The 17530-nt window shown below is 46.5% G+C and overlaps 1 protein-coding gene across 4 annotated transcripts in view; it reads right to left on the reverse strand.

The window, feature by feature from the left end:
* Positions 1–78: 78 nt before the first annotated feature.
* The window catches only part of VPS13B (vacuolar protein sorting 13 homolog B), an 876251-nt gene continuing 858799 nt past the window's right edge, over positions 79–17530 (reverse strand). For all 4 annotated transcript variants that reach the window (XM_036876002.2, XM_057497864.1, XM_036875982.2 and 1 more), the window contains exons 57-62: positions 16217–16393; positions 14345–14515; positions 7765–7941; positions 5553–5655; positions 4739–4988; positions 79–1237 (exon numbers count right to left, since the gene is read on the reverse strand). In XM_036876002.2, coding sequence (XP_036731897.2) covers positions 989–1237; positions 4739–4988; positions 5553–5655; positions 7765–7941; positions 14345–14515; positions 16217–16393 — 1127 coding nt within the window. In that variant the 3' untranslated portion in view covers positions 79–988. The remainder of the gene's footprint in view (positions 1238–4738; positions 4989–5552; positions 5656–7764; positions 7942–14344; positions 14516–16216; positions 16394–17530) is intronic.

Below are 17530 nucleotides of genomic sequence, written 5' to 3' on the forward strand. Positions count from 1 at the left end.
ATATTTACTGAATATTGAAGCTACTTGGTGACCCAGGATCTTGAGCCAAACCCATCCTTAAATGAAAAATAGTATCAGGCTTGATCAAGTCAGTTCAGCAAAATAAACTACTTGGACTGGTTCATTGTTAAGGTTGACGGTGTTCTTGGCTCCAGCGTACGTGGTGCACCAGGGTATGTGAATCCTCAGACCCTTTCCACAGGGGCCTGTCAAAGGGAGTGCTTAGCAGTATGTTTTATTTACAGAAACAAAGAAACTCACCTGAGCACTTTGGGTCTATTTTCATCAGTAGACACAAGATTAATCTAAAAGTTTGCCTAGTAAAACAAACTGGAAAGACATTTTTTCCACAGTGTATCTGACAGTTTGTCAAAATATTTTATAAATTTCAGTAAAATGCAGACTTTAAAAAAAAACTATAAGAACTACACATAGCAGCTTTCAATTAAAGGATAGCATTGCATTTAAGTCACAGATTTACTCAATTAAACAAAATCCTAAGCATTTAATTTAATTTGAAGAATCCAAACCTTTGCAGATGAGGGTATAAGGCAAAGATCATGTCTCATCCTAAAGACAGATACAACTGGGAGTGAAGTTCCCATTCTAAAGCCTGACCACATTTTCCATTATAGCAGAGAGAGCCTAATTATATAAAAGATTCTAACTGTAGTCAACATTTTAGCAAATACCATTATAGAGCAAAAAAGAATATACATTTTCTGTGTGACAAGACTACAACACTAGGATTTTGTTAATTGTTGTTCCCAGGTGAGAAAGGAATGTGTTTTTTATCACTCCATTTTAAAGTATCTTCTTAATTTTAGGGATAAGAAAGAATCTGAATTAACTTTAGAAGATGCTAGAAAATTACTATACCTATAACTATAGAAAAGTGTTGTTGGCCTTGTGTCCATATCAGATGTTAGCGCTAGTTTGGTTTCTTTTTCAAAAACAAATTGCACAGCTGCAGTTCCTTAGCTGGGACTCAAGGGAAGCCTTTCCTCAGGGCTTTATTTTTCACCATAGTAAATTTACTAACAAAGACTTGAGCAAAATGTGGATCAACCATATAATGGTATGTTTTCACAGTGGAGGGGAGAGGTTCCATAGCCACTACAGGGCATGGTGTCTGCATGGAAGAGCAGCTGGGAGCCAGGTGACAGGACGTCTTTGTGATGTAGTCCACGAGTCTGTTGTACTGTTGCTCAGACAGTCTCTCACGGACTCCGTCCACCTGGGATCCAAAAATAAAGACTCTTTAGTTGCAAACTGGTAATGAGACTCCCTTCCATAACAAAATCAGTCCTTCTCTTGTGCCGTGACACATTTGTACATCATGTCTTTTAGGTCATCTAATAAAGCTATTTTACCCCAAACAGTGCTTCCTTTTATTTGTCCTCTGAGCTGTGGCAACGATAACACTGTAGTTTCAGCAGCATAACAGACGTTCTGCACAGGAATCTCAGGACAGCCTCCTTTGACTAAGCATTTGGTGATGTACAAAATTCCCATGTTGAAGTAGATTTCATAACATTTTACTCATTAACTATTAAAACATCTTGTCACTGCTCTTTACTAACAAGCCCAGAAACAAAGGAGAAAAGTATGTTTCCTCTGCTTAAACTAATCAACTTAGGACCCTGATATAAAAGCTCCATTTGCCTGTCTCCTTGAACCTCTTCAGTCTCACAGAAAAGTGGAGAAGAGCACCTATTTCAAACTAGTGTCTTTGGACAGAGCATTAAAAAAAATACCTTTTGAGCTGTAACATTTTCTGTTTTTATAAATGCTAGGATTTAAAGCCAGAGAAAATAAAAAGCTGGGCAAAGGAAGGGGAAATTTTTATGGAAATAAAAGGGAGGATGTAAAGTACATTTATGGTTCATAAAAGTCTGGCTCATCTTCAGTGGAACTCAAATAGGAGAACTAAGATATACTACCTAAATTTGTAGTGATATTTTCTGAGAAAGCACCCATCAAAGGCAGTTGGAGTTATAAATTCTTCCCATCCTGAAATTCTGTGGCTATCTAGTGTGTAGATCAAGTGGAGTAGGAAGTTTCCAATGTAAGCCACTGATCCGTGGGCCTCAGGAAGCCATTGACTTTTCAGTGGTTTTTACCTACCAAATGTTGGCAAGACCATGCTGGAAAAATTACATTTAACAATGACCTTTTAATTCTCAAAGCAGTAATGTAAAGAATTTCTATACATTTCTGTGTAGGGCAGAGAAACAGCCACAAGTGTCTTAAAAGCTGTGGAAAGCCAGTGGGGTGGTAAATAGAATAAAGGGACCTTCCAGAGAAATAAGGAGGGCATGCGTTAGAGGTTGGGCCTCAGATTTTAAAGCTTAGGAAAGAAAATAAATGCCCCTAAAGATTCACTGACAGATGAAAGCTGTGCACCACCATGCAAAAGCCAGAGCTCTGATGATATCATTTGATGGGGTCAGAATTCAGCTGGAAAGCTTTGAATACACAAAGTCTTAATTGCTCCTCCTGAACAGCAGCACAGGAAAACCCGTGCTGTGAAAGGAACCTGGCCAAGGAATAAATTGACCTTCTGACTCATTCTGAGCTTCTCATAAGGGACTTCAGTAATGTGCCAAGCATATTAAGCAATTATTACTCTAAAAATGGCTGCATTTAACCAAGAAAAGCAAATGCTGATTTTAAAAAATCTGAATCCTGACACATTATACTGAATGATGTCATCTATAAATTAATTCCTTCCAAAATTTCAAAGGAGCTGTGCTTCCTTGCTTCTAAAGCCAAAAAAAAAAAAAAAACCACAAAAAGCCATTTTATGTAAAGATCTTAAAATTCTGTTTAGTTTTCCTTGGAACACAGTGGATAGGCTTCTTAACCCAGCTTTACACCTGTGGATCAGGCTGGGGTGCACTGGCATGAGCACAGCAACTGAGGAGAACCCACTGTTGGGCAGTGCCGCTGGGGAGCTGCCCTCGCTCATTTTGGAAACGCTGGGTTACAGCACTCCCCTGGAAGTGCATGCTGCCTCTCAGACAAAAGAGATGAGCATTTTGTTCTACAGCTTAGGTGTTCCATGGGGTGAGCGGGGGAAGTTAGGGTTTGGACATAGGACGAAGGGGGCAGTTTGTTCTTATTTTCTCATGAGGAGATAAGGAGAGAGGTAAAGTAATCGAGTAGCTGAATTTGGAGGCTGAAGGTGTACTGGCAAGCTACCCTTCCTGTCCAGTGCCAGGTGCTGCTGTGTGCTCTATAGCTGCCCTGCAGAATTTCTGCTCGCAGTCATCTGTCCTGACTGTTTTAGCCATCCGTTAACCCCAACCCTCTGCTGTCCTTGAACAGCAATGGAAAACCAGCATCAAGCATGGTTTCAGGAGTCAGTGCTTCTGTCTCTGATCCCAGGGTCCAGTCAGCCTGGGCAACTTCTGTGGGTGGTGACTCCAGATAACATTTCAGGAACTTAGAGAAACAGCTCTTCCTCACCAGAAAGAATTCTCCACAGTACCTTAAGCAGAAAAGCCAAAAAGGAGGATCACAATTGGAAGACTGTAGAGACAGTTTTCACAGCAAAAGATGAAATCTCCAGTCTCAGTTTAAGATGTGAAATATTTCCCAAGCAGCTAAGGACTATCGATGGACACAGATTGGCCTCAAGGCCTTGGAAGTTTCTTGTCAAGGACTGAGGACTTGAAGATAATGATAATATCCCCCTGCCAAATCCTGTAGCCAGAACACCACTGCTTTATTGTCAAATGGATCAGAAGATTTTGGCAGATCTAATAAAGTCAGCCTGGACATCTGACCTCTGTTTATTCCCAGAAAGTCATCAACTTGAAACGGCAATGTGGTCCTAGTGCCAAAGCCCAGCTTACAGCCTGACTGATTATGATCCAAGAAACCAGAGAGATCTCGGAGTTGTTGTGGTTGGCTGCCTTCCATCTTCTCAGATAATGTTACCCAAATAGTGGTGTGAGGGAGACACAGGCTCCCATACCAGGAAGGAAACGATGAAGGAATCAGGCAGGACCTGCTGGAGGCTGGTTTGCTGTCCTTTCCTGGGGCCACTCATCAGGCCGGGCATCTATGCACACAATTTTGACTGCTGATGCCCTTGTGCTGCCTGAGATGCTGAGAACAGCTACTACTCTTGGGCTTCTCTTGAGAGCAAGCCAGGCCCTGTTAACATACAGTGTTGTGGGAATGGGGGGCGGGAGGGAGTTAGGCCTCCTGGTTTGTGAACTTGCAAAGGTCTGGCTTACTGCCTGCACTTGTTTCACTCATGATACCTCTCACTTCTATGGCAGTCCTCGCCTGCCCCCGTGGACTGCTGCAGCCACTCCCAGGCCACGTGCAGACACGGGCCTGCTCTGTGGAGAAGTTGCATGGAATTGCTGCCTCCATCCTGGCCCTAGAACAGACCTGCTCACTTCGGAGCTCCACTGTCCTGTCCTGTCCACTCCCTCATCACAGCCCCATGACAACCAAGCCTTGTTTAGTCCACACTGTAGCTTAACCCCAGGCCATGAGTTCATTGGCCTACGGCTGGGCTCTCCCATGAAAGCTCACCTGCACACCTGGGGTGGGGCCTCCCAACCCCCTCTGCAATGGCCCACTTGCCTTGCTCACTCCTCCCTCTGTCAGCCTTCCTGGTCTCCAGCAGCCCCTCCAGAGGCTGGGGGCTCACCATTGTCTGACACCAGTGTCTCAACTTGGCCGGCAGCTAGCAGGCACCCTGTTTTCTGAAACGTACCTCCACATCACAAGCCACTCTTGGCTGCTTCAGCTGCATGATCAGCAGGTTGCTCTGCTCGCTGTCTTGTGCACAGTCGATCTCTGTGACGGGGAAGGCCTGCTGCTGTGTGTCCTCGCTGACACTCACCACAAAGAGCACTTCTGATGTCAGCAGCAAGCACCCTTCATGCTCCTGGCCTGAGCCCCTCACCAGAACCACATCCAGGGCCATGTGGACCTCTGGTCTGCCCAGAGACTGCAGCATTTTCCTGTTTCCAAAGAGAAAAGGCCAGGAGTGAGGTTGGAAAAGATGGTCACATAGCAGTGCTGTTTGTACCAAGCACAGGGGCAGTCCCACACAATGTTTCCCAAGGGCAAAGGGCCCTTACCAATCTGCTTACTAAATTTCAGCTTGAAATGTTATTTTGTCACTTTAATTCTCAAACTAATTCTGATCAAAAGAATCCAGATCCTCTTGGGGACAAAGCTTTCCATTTGGCTCTGGTTAGCTCCTTCTCTTCCCTTTAGAAATGTCACCCTGAGTTACTGTGCTGGTTCACAGGGCGTCTCAGACCCTTTTGCAGGCCTGGGCTTCTCGGCCAGTGTGCACCCTCCCTGAGTGGTATGTTGTGGGCAGGGGAGTTCTGCAGCCTTTCCCTGAAGACTTTCCCTGGCTCGAGGACACTCCTGTGCTGCTGGACATGCTGAAAATGTGAAAGAGGCTATTCCTCTTGGGCTCCCTGGGAAGCATGGCCTGTCAGCTTGAGAGCAAGCCAGGCCCTGTTAACATACAGTGCGCATGCACAGTTGAACAGGCGTCTAGATAATTTTACCAGACATATTTGACGTGGCTATTTGGAGCCTGGTCAGCATGTAGATCACTTGGCTGGTAGCGCTGTTTGGGAAGCTGAGAAAGTCCAGCTCCATGTAAAATACCTGTGGTAAGAGAAGTAAGGGAGTTTTACTAGTTGTTTTCTGGAAAACAGTTCTATGCTACAGAGATGTCATCTGCTTAGAACCATCCATAAAATGCCACAGACCTAAAATGATGTTACATCTTTGGAAACAAGTGTATAGATAACGCAGTGCTCTTAATCCTGGTGATCTAATATTAACTACGAACTGAAATCTGAATGAGCTAAAAGTCCAAGCATAGATAGGCAGTTAGAGGAAGCATAATGCTCCTGGGAGTAGCTGGTCCTGAGCAACAGCTTACACATCATTTTTTATGTGATAAAAAAGTCAATTGTTGGTTGACTTCCTAGCTGAATCGTACAATACTTCTGTATCTGTGCTGTGGCTGCTCAGATAATAGAAAACACAACACATAGATGCACACAAAGGCACATGGTCTGCCTAGAGACAGTATTTAAGTGACTTAATCCAGCTGTTAAACATGAATTCATATACATTTATGAGCACTCTGGGGGCCTTGGTTTATTACACGTTCTCCCCAGTGCCAGCACCAAATGAGGGCACCCAGCAGCAGCCATGCGGGACTCCAAAGAGACTCACCAGAACTGAAGATGGTACAGCTTGTGTGCTTTTGGGGGCTTGTAAATGTTTATAAATGAGGCTCAGTCATTAGACTAAGAGTTAGTGGTCTGTAAAACCCTCAGTGTGGTAATAAAAGTTTTACAAGAGTGATGGAAACCAACGAGGCCATGTGAAGCTCTGTTCTGAGAGGCTCTTACATAACGCAGAATTCCTCAGCCCTGGGAAATGCACAGTGAGGGACAACGGGCATTTTCAAAACCAAAGGAATTTATCAACTTAGGAGTTGACTTTACTCACTGGAGTCTACAGCAAAAGTAGTAGTATTGTTTTTATTAATGTGTAAGCATTTGATAAGGAAGCATTTAACTTTGTCTACTTAGTTGCTGCAGTTCTTTTTGTCAGTTTCCCTGGGAGTGAAAATGTCATTCACAGAAGGAGAGACAGAAATAGGGAAGGAGGAGGCGAGGGGTAAAGTGAAGAAGAAACACGTGTTTGTGCCTGTGTGGTCTCTTACAGGAACCCCTCTGGATGGTTGCCTGGGTGCAGGCATTTGTCTTTGACTGCTTCTTTCAGACATATTTTATGCCTGATCTGGCTGCCTCTTGTCAGATCTACTGAGGTGCAGGATGCCTGCAGAGAAATGCACTCCGCAGACCTGAGGGCCAGATTCAGACATGGGGTGCTCACAGGTCTGACAAATGGGAGAGCCTACCTGTAGTGATTGATACCAGCTAAACAGCCCAAATGACCAAAACAGTGACACTAAGGTAAAAAGGTAACAGTTCTGCCGCCTGTTTTCTAAGTCATGTTAATGTGCTCTGCCAAGAATGCAGAGAACAGGTGTGGGAGGGGCAGCTTCCTCACACACGCACCCATCACTCCCATGTACGCAGCCGTGTCTTGAGGAGCGGCCCTGGCGTTCCACCATCCAAGCAAGAGTAGTCCCAGATCCCAAGTTCTCCCCAGCTGCCTGCTTGGGGGAAAGGGTTTCCGGGTGTAGATCTCGCATCTCTACTGCCACTGGCAGGAGACTCAGCCTGCGCATGAGGTGAGAAAGCCATGCAAGTGCCGGCTCTGTGGGCAGTGCACGCTCCTCTCTCGCTTTCTCAAAGTACATCCACATTGTCAATTAAAGACACCTTCCTGTCTTATAACTTATTCTTCCTTTCAAATTGCTCACCAGAAAAAGTAGTAATTCTCTTCTCTGCTTCCATATATTATACATACTGCTCTCAACCTCCGACCCATTACTTCTCATTAAAGTCTACTTTATTAATAATGTTCTGTAAAAATATATGACATACATAAAAACAACTAATTCCTGGTTCTATAATAATTATTATCTACTATTAGTAGTACAATTCTACTCTTTGTGTAAATAAGCTTAAGGTGGTGAGAAAGATACTATATATCTACATATGTATCTCCATTTTTTTGTCATTCCTTTGCCATGAAAAGGGCTAGATTGTCTTGGGAAATCCTTGGTATTATAATGCAAATTAATGGGTGATGCCTGAGCTTGCCTGGAAGGCTTTCCACCAGACTCACCGTAGCCAGTTTGGGACACAAGCTCAGCAGCTCCTCCAATGGGCTTTGTGAACACCCCCATGATTCCTTTCCCCACGCCTGAGATAACACCCTTGGCCTTGTGTCCTGCTGAAGCATGAGCCTCAGATGTTTTCTGGAAGTTCTGCATTGGCTGATCAACAATACCAGCAATCGCACCTGAAAAACAACAAAAGCTCCCAATAAGAGCTGAGGCTTAACATCCGGAGACAGTGAAAACCAGCCAGGAAACACAGTTTTATTTGAACTGAAAATGAAACCCCACCTTCATCATAAAGTTCTTTACTATACATTTATTTAATCTAAGTTCACTGAGGGCTGTTTAAGATAGACATTATCTCCAAAACACTGTTAGATGAGGTTTGGTCCATCACCATCAGGATCTGCGAAGTTCAGTTCAGAATTTAATAAACATGTCAGAGTATTCCAAAGTGACACTCAAACACCTTTCTCCAGAAACTGGGCAACACAGTTTAGAGAGGAGAGCTAAAAGCTCTTTAGGAAGTGAGCGAGCTTTCTCAGCCTAACAAGTTTTCTGAATCAGGAGGATGAAAAAACTGGATGGGGCAGGCCCTTTACCATGTTCTCCATTTTAACAATAATAAAAGCAATTATTTAATAATAATTTAATATTAATGTGTCAGTAATCATTTAATAATGAGAGTAATGTTGATACAGTAATTATTCCCATTCTTGCTAATCTGTTCTGAGTGCTGACTATGTGCTGGGGACTGCTAAAAGTTTGATTTGTCTGAGATCATTAATCCCCATAATCCTAGGAGTCAGGCATGGTTTTTATATTCACTTCCTAGATAAGGCCACTAAAGCACAGGGAGGTTAAGGAGTTTTTCCCAAGGTCACGCAGCTGTCCCATGCTTGAGCCAGGATTTGAGTCTAAGGAGCTGGAGTCACATCTTAGCTCTTAACTACCAAGCTATTCACTGATCCTGTTTGTTTATAAAACAGGTTCCTTCCTTTGCCAATATTGGAAAAACATTCTATTCTCTCACTTCAACTGAGGTTTGGCCATGTACCCTTCACTTTAGAAAGCTCTCTGCAAAACCACTCTGCCCTAACCATCAAGCACCAAGCCAGAGGGCAACCCTTTAGCCTCCTACCAGTCCTTCCTCTTTGCTCCTCTTACTTTCAGGGGTTAATGATGTGACCTAGTAAAGGTCTCGTGAGTCCCAGTTTCCTTAGTGATGGAATGGAAGGTTCCCTAACTCAGTGAGAGGTAAAAATATCATCACAAGTCTTAACAGAATTCACTATTTTCAACTCAAACCTGCGAGTAATGAAAATGCACAGTCCCCTAGTAGAAATTTTCATACATGTCAAACCGCATTATTCCATATGTCACTAATGCAAAGTCTTTTGGGTAAATGGAAATTTCCAGGTCTCAGTTAATGACCTGCTAATTCCAAGCAATATTCCATTGAACAAAATTCAGTAAAACAAAAGGCCAGTTTCTTCAGGTCAGTTGTAAAGGATTCCATTCCTCCAAATTTTGACAGCAATTAAAATTTTGTATTGACAGATTAAGAATGGCCTGAGGCAACAGGTCTGTTTCCCATCCTAGACCAGCACTTCCCAAATCTTCTAAAGAAATGATTCAGAAAGCAGAGGACGCTGCTCACAGTGGGCCCAGTGCCCCGGCTATTGAGAGCAGAGGAATCGCCATTTCAGTGACCACGTGCTGCACAGCACCCCCGCACCCCCTTGGCACTTGGGTTTCACTCTGAGGAATCTTAATGCTTTGCTCCCCATCTCTGAGGTCGGGAGTCAGAGCAGCTGGGAGGTGTTAAAGAACTGGACAGGCTGGGGGTGGTGGCCGCCATCAGTGCATGGGAGAGGCAAGGACTTGGGGTTTTCTCTTCAAATCATTTCAGAGCACAGTTTGAAGTGAACAGCATCAAATCAAAGAATACAATTTGTGTGATTTGATCATCTAACTTCTTTGAAAAGTCTTCATATTTAAGAGTAGAAAAACTGGGGTATTAAATTGACCAATAAATTAAATCATCTCCTGTATTTCTGGTAGAAATGTCTTTTCTCAATTGCAGATTTCCATGAAAATTATTAAAACTGAGTGGGGCAGGTGGTCACATCACTGAGAGTCCTGCTCCCTTTTATTATGCCAGGCCCAGGCCTAGCCTGCCCAGGGCACATGGAGCCTTGGAAACCGGGCCTATCCACACAGGACTCTAACTTCTATCTGCCTAAGTGCACACAGGTATCACAGTGAAACTTCCCTTTGATCGCCCCCTTCTCCAGCCACCGGCCACGGGGCAAGCTCAGTTCCTGTGGCTTTGATACATAAACTATTTGGGCAGCCCAAAATGTGGAAAGCCTGAAGCCATGACAGGGTGTTAGAGTCCGCGAAGTAGAGGAGGAGCCGTCAGACCACGTACCCTCACCCGGCGCCAGGCCCTGCAGCGGGAAAGCCGGCCTGTCACGCACACCGGCCCCTCACTGGTCACCAGGTGCGAGCTGGAGAACCGGCCGTGAGAGAACAGCAGCCATTTCACCGGGTCTGCAGCTGTGCCTCGGGAGCGGCGCTTCTCTTAGGGCTTCAGAAGTCTCTCTTATTAAGTATAATCCGGCTAAATCCCACAGCTGGTAAATTATTTACTGTCATATACTCAAACTGCTCTGAGGCCGTAAGTAGTGGAAATCGGTCCCCAACCCTGCGTGCTGGCGTCAGGCCCACCGGGTGGGCGGCACATGGAAATGGCTGTGATGTGATGACGTGAGGCAAGGACGGAAGAGCGGGCCCTGGACAGGAGTTTCCAGGGCTGCTAACGTGCGCCGGGCAGAGCAGAGACTGGGGAGGTGTGTCTTTTCCTACCCTTTGGTTGGAGGAGGGCTTTCTTCAGAGCAAGGGAACCAGAAGGGCCCTCCCTCCCTCTTCTATGACTTGTTCTCCGGCCTTAGGCAAAACACACAGGGTCACTGATCTAGGAAATTTCCCGTCTAGATGACTATTTTGGGGCAGCCCTTACCACGTCGTAATTTTATTTTGGGCACTAATAAAAAAAGTCACAGTAACACATGTACAGGCCGAAGCTGGGACACCACTTCCAGCTCACCATTCTGGAGACAAGAGAGACCCGCGGAACGCATTTGGGAGTCCAGCTTGAAGCTAGCTTTTTTTTGGGGTAGGGGGGCGACAGATCAGCAAACCAAGCAGAAAGCACTTGGGTTCCTGAGTTCCCCCCTAACTGCAGACCCATCTGCTCCTGGTGGACAGGGCCACGGGGCGGGGGGCTCCCCGCGCGTGCCGCCTCTGCAGGCGCTGGCGGGGGCCCGCCCTGAGTCCCCTGGCGGGGGTGGCTCCGCTGAACCCCAAGCGGTGTCCCGAGAGCGGGCGAGAGGACGAAGGCGTGGCTGCTGGGAAACTGAGGAACGCTTCCTAAATCAGGCGGCCGCCCAGGGGACGCGAGCTCGGACAGCCTGCCTTGGGCGTGTACGCACGAGAGGAGTTCCTCCATCTGGGAGTGAGCGCGAGGGGGGCTGCGACAGCTCATATCCGCCCTCAGCGCAGACTCCAGGGAGGGGTGCAAAGGGGGGTGGGGGCTTGGGGAACACATCTGCTAAGTGCGGGCAAGCCTGGTGCCAAGTCTGCAGGTTAAACAGTTTCTCTAAAGCCTTTGCTTTCCGAAAACTGCCGTGCAGCTCATCCAGGAGCCTTGTCGGCCTCTCTCAGCCTCGTCTCCGGGCCCGGCCGGCTGACACTTTTCCTCGCGGACCCGGGGCGATGCGGCTGGGCATGGCAGCTAAAGACTTCCTCTGATTTTTCAAGTGCCTCGGAACGCACCGAAGTATCCCCATGAGGATGAAGCAGAGTCAAGAAGGCCCAGTAAACCCATAATCATTTTGGGGAAATGTGTTTTTTCCCTACCCTGAAACTTCCGATTGTTCAGTCTCCCCACATCCTGACCGTTTTTGCAGGCTTGGTGCCCTCCAGGGTGCATGACACGTGGAAAGGCCCAGGCGCTCATCCAGGCTGGAGGTCTGATCTGGGCAAGTGACGCACCTCATTCATGCCTAGGTTTGAAGACCAAGCGGGATGACACAAGTGAAAGCACTTTGTCAGCTCTGACGTGCTCTTGAAATACATCTTTACTAACCTGATCGCTAATGTTTCTGTCTTGTAAAAGCAGCAGCAGAAGACTAGTATTCTTATTTCACTAAGCATGCATTTCAAACTATTGTAATAGCTCCAACTTCAGTTAGGCACTTAATTTCATTTAGCAGTTTTAAACACCATTTCTGGGGATGGATTAATTGGTGAAAAATCTATACTTTCCCATGTGATGGGGCTTGGCCCTCCTCACCACCCTTCCTCCTGCTACCTACCCCTCAGGCATTCTAGGACCAGACGTTTTGAGATGACGCAGTTATTATGTGGGATACAGAGAGTTCTTGAACTCTTAGAGAAAAGGAAGCTGGTTTGGGCCAACGTTGAGATACCCACTGTGCACTAAAGTCTGTGGAGCACAGAAATGGCCGCCCGGCTCACGGTGCACTGCTGGAAGTGTCGCTTTCAGGGCCCCAGGCTCAGGCCAGCACTTGCTCGTGTGATTGGTATATACCGAGGGGGGATTTACATTACCTCCGGAACTCCTAGGTTTTTGGAAATTACCAGAAGTGCAGGGACTCTGTGAGCACACTGCAGTTCCCACAGACAGGCTCAACGACTCCCTCACACAGCTGAGGATGTGTAACACACGATGACTACAGCAAAGATCAAAGCTTTCAGACTTCACCCTGGTCAGCAGCAGGAGCCATGCCCAAAGGTGACATCACAAAGGCGCATCATGGCTCCTCATGTAACTAATTTTTACCATCAGGTACAATTTTATAGAGTAGAAGCTGGGTAGTGGGTGTGGGCTTCTCTGGGTGGGAAGAGTCTGGATAGAACAGCCACATGCCAGCCCGCTCATGTCTCCTCTGCTGAGCACCTGTAAGCTCCAAGAAGAGCTTGGATGGAGGGAAAGAAGCTCTTTGTCCAGTGAAGGGGAAAAGAAAGCCTACACTTCTTAGCAAAAAGCGGTTCCACAGTCCCCAAACAATGACTCAAGGCCCCCAAGGTAATTTCATTGTCATTTCCTATGTGTACAACAACTTAACCCCCTGAACTAAAACTAAAGTGAAAAAGTTCCTGCCATTGCTCACATGTCTCTCTTGGCTGGGACAGTCTTTGAAATCACACAATTCTCATAGTTCCTTTGCTACCACCACATAATAATGAGAGATGCTGTTTACCAAACAGGGACCCTCTGCCTGGCACATGACAGACCATCATAATTTCTAATAATGGTATGATTTGCCCCAATTTACTAAAGAGAAACCCAGATTCAGAGAAAATAAGCACTTGCCTTCAGTTACATAGAAAGGACCCGGACACCCCAGCCTGAGGTCTGCTGGCTCCTGAGGAACGAGGCCCACCCTCACACCACACGCCTTCCCCGGAGCAGCCTCCACTGCTTCAAGGTCGCTCCTTTTCCCAGAAGTTTCATGCCAGCTCATTAGTCTGCTGGTTTCCATGCGTTATCCAATGATGGTGCCCCACACCACTGAATGTTATAACAACTCCTAGTAACTGAACCTGAACTTGTAACATCTGACTACTTCCTCTCAGGGGCTCAGCTGGCTGTGCTGAGTTGAGGGCTTTGTGTATAGAACTACATACCGAAGAGAGGACAGATCCTTTCAAGCTCATCTTTTCTGACCTTAGCTTTCCCTGCTTTGGGGTACTTTGATCTCTGGAAGACGCACACTCCTTCAGATGCTCGGCAGGCATGCTGCCAAGCAATACAGTTTTAAATTCCTTTGCAAACAAATAAACAAAAGATACCCTTGAAAATCCTGCTCTGCAAAATTTCAGCTCTGAAGCTTCCTTTTTATAGATTTTTCCAAAACCACTTATTTTTCAAACATTTGTAACATTTGGAAATATCCGTAGCAATCTTCACCTCTAGCTATACCATCTGGCTGTCTGACAAATGGTAATTACTCTGAGTCAGGCTGATCTGGCACTCTTAAAAAAATAAAAGGAAAAGCAGGCTCCTCACTGAAGTTTACATGACATTTGCACGTTGCTTAAGTGCTTCTCAAACAAAAGCAAGCACCTGCATTATCTGTGGTAGTGAGGGGGTGCTCCAGGAGGCTGCGCACCACTATCAGTGTGTTGATGCCCCAATGCCCAGGTAGCCTGCTATGTAATGATATTTTTGGGGCACCACACTAAGGCCAGAGGCCCATTTTATACCAGAAGCAATGGGAGGCAGAGCAAAATTATTTGGGCTGGTAAATCTCTGACAGGACAGGTCCTGGGATGGCCTGTCACAGCTGCACGATGGCTCTAGAAAGGGGGTCCTGTTCCAGCACCTCAGGGATTCACAGTGGGAACCAGAGTGGGCACCTTATCCTTCTGAGCCTCAATTTTGCCTGAGGAAAGAATTACACTTCACAGCACCCCCAGTCCCTGGAGCCCGTGCCCCTCGGCCTGCCTGCAGAGCTGGAGCGCGCAGTCCCTGCAGTCCTGGTGGCCTCTTACCCAGCAGGCTGATGCCCAGGTGGGACAGGCCCTGCCGCAGCCCTTCGCCCAGGTTCTCTGGGAGCTGCCGCCGCCATTCCTCCTGCCGGGTGCAGTGCTCCTCATCCAGCGAGAGCCGGTCCATGTTCCGGGCGAGGCTGGTGGCCAGGTTGGTGATGGAGGTGAGGGTACCTGTGGGTGCAGAGCACATGGGTTGGTCACATGGTGGTCCCTGGAGGGCTGCAGGAGAGGGAAGAGGGGTGCTGGAGGCACACCTGTGCCTTGCGGACATGCCTAAGTGGTGAGTGGCGGGGGCTTCCTCATGGGCAGTGGGAGCAACAGCCTTAAGGAAATAGGTGAAGATTGACACTTGCTTATGAGGGTGATGGCACTCCTCAAAAGGGCTAGGATGAGAATTTCTGTTACCAAAAAATGCTGAGAGTTTCCTGTGGAACTATCATTCACTATCATTGGACTGTCGGGGTCTAGTTAGTTTTGATGTCCTCAATGAGACCCATTTTTTAAGGTTTTAATTTGCCTGCTCTGATTTTAAACATTAAGGTTATGTTGATGAATTTTCGACTGATGCTAAAGAAATTTTCCCACTTTAGGAATATTTATTCCCTTCTTATTACTTCAGTCACAGTAAAGGAAGACACTAAGCTTTATCATTTGACATTCTGAGGAACTAACCATTGTGCTGCAGAGAATATGTGCAATTTTGATTTTCAGGATATTAACTGAAAAAAGCGAGGACAATAAAGGAAATAAATCACACGAAAACCATGATTCTGTCTGGTTTTCCTAAGAAAGTCCATGTGCATGCACACACGCACACACGCATACCATCAGACCAAACACATTTTGCTTGGGTACGGGTAGGGGAGAACAAGAGTAAAAAAACAGTGAGTCAGTATGCTAAAATTACCACTGGGCTCAATTTAGCAGGTGTTGGTTGTCTTATTTTAAAATAAAAACAACAGAACCACAAAGACTCAGTGTTAAGAGTGAGAAATTCCCCAGTGACACATCTGCAAGTTCCTTGAGCTCAGCTTGGAGGCCTCCTTGGTGACTGGGAGCTGTGGGAGTGGTCCTGCCACTGCCCATTGGATTTGGTTTATTGCTGTTTCTGTTCCCTTGCCAGCACCCCCCCCCCTCTGGACCGTGGGTCCTTCTAGCTCAAGAGCTCAAGTCTTCTTTTGAGCCTTCTAGAGACTTATAACCTGGCCACTTGTAACAGAGTTGCAGCACTTATTGACATTAAAAACCCTTTGCCTGTTTTCCCTGCCCCTTGAGAAGAGAAGAGGACTCAGATGGCCCTTGTTAGTTCCTTCCCAGGTCACTGCCGGTAACATGAATTCTCGTGGGCAGCAGCGGGCTTCAGTGCCTGGTGATTGTCGGGACCACAAGATGGCGCTGTTTGCGTGGCGTGCCAGAGAAAAGTTGGCTCTTTCGCCTCCAAATCAGTTTCCACGTCAAAATGTATCCATATCCTTACGAAAGTCATGACAACTGTATCTACATTAAAAAAATTGTGATGAAGCAACAGGGTGTAGGATTTCTGATGGTTAGCAGAAGTCCTGAACACCTTTAATATTTCTGCATTTATCACATGGAATAACAGTTGAGCCAATCCTTGTTCTCCCAACGGGAGGTTTGAAATTCTGAAGTTTCTGAAACATTTTCACACACTACAAGCAAGTAGTGATCTGTTTAAAACATAAGACATTATATATGAGCTTTGTTACAAATCCAACATTTCACTGTGAGCTAAAAAGTCAAACAAAGCTAGAGGCAAACTTAATGCACTGACAACTTTAACATGTTCTTTAGAAATAAAAAATAAGGGAAGGAATGAAAATAAGGTATTATTACAAGAACCAAAATAGCTACCTTTGGAAATGTGCTTTACAAATGATGTCGTCCCTCTGGAAACTCCACTCACAAAGGCTCCTGGGCCTCGGGTCAGTCCCTCATACGGAAGCCTAAAAAAGTCGGCGATCCCATTCCCGACGCTTCTCACCAAACTGGCTGGGCTGCCCAGGATTTCCAGAGATCCAACCACCCAGCCTGCATGAGACCAAAGGGAGTGGGTTACCATAACCTTAAATATAGCACTTTCAGCATATGAGAAAAGTGACCCATTTTCCCTGCAATTCGTTTTTCACACTAGAATTGAGAATGCAATAAGCTCCTCTGAGCAAAATATGGGAAATAACTCGTTCCCTGTGAATTCATAAATGGCAAACTTTCATACTTTATAAATCAAAGTGATCCTTTTGGCAGCCTCAAAAATAGCTTTAATACGATTTTCCTGCCCGAGCCTTGTGCATTCCTGTGTGCAGCAGGGCACATGGTCCTACCCACCCAAGGAAAGGCAGTCCCTCAAGCTGCAGGTGTTTGCAGGCTGGGAAGTTATCTTTACAACTTCCTTGGAGCAGCGGAGACACCAGAATGAGGAGGAGATGTCTGGTCGGGGCAGGAGGCCAGATGCTAAAGGGGGTGTTGCAAAGGGGATGCAAAGTTCTGACAAGGATGGAGGAGTTACTTTTAATCTTTCCCAATCCTACCAAGCTGAGTGCTTCCCTTTGGAACAGAGTTGGAGCCAGACAAATGTCTCCCCTTCAGTCCCAGCTTCACTCGTGCAAACCTCAGTGACATGGACACACAGATTAGGTTAGTGAGAGGGGAGTGTTCCCTGAAAATGTCTCTGGAAGCGCGCTTTGGATCTGCTTTCCTATTTGAGCTGGGGCTGGCCGGAAGCTGTTCAGTGACCCGACTGCACTGTGGGAACATGGCTGTGGGTTGGCGTCCCTTCACCTTCCTTCCTGGGGTGGGTGCTAACAGTCCCTCCTCCCCAGTGGACTAGAAGTGCCGGCAAGGGCTAAGGGCTTAGGAGAGCAGGATTCTGGACAGGCAACTTCCTCAGCCTAGGGCTGAAAGTGCTTGAATGGGGAGATGGCAGGGACAGGCCAGTGTGGGAGCCAATCTGGCCTTGCCAGCAGGTTCTTGGGGACAAGTTTGTAGCAGAGAAATCCAGCCAAGTCACTGGTCCTGGGGGGGTGGGATGGTAGGGGTGCGAGAGCCAAGCCAAGGCCCGAAAGGTATCCAGCCCTTGTGCAGGGGGACATTCTTAAATTTGAGTCCACCTCTCTTCACTGGAACATTAAGAGAATAACACTAGGTTAAAGAGGAAATAATTTCCAG

Source organism: Manis pentadactyla, chromosome 3 (assembly GCF_030020395.1).
Source record: "Manis pentadactyla isolate mManPen7 chromosome 3, mManPen7.hap1, whole genome shotgun sequence".
Classification (NCBI taxonomy): Eukaryota; Metazoa; Chordata; class Mammalia; order Pholidota; family Manidae; genus Manis; species Manis pentadactyla.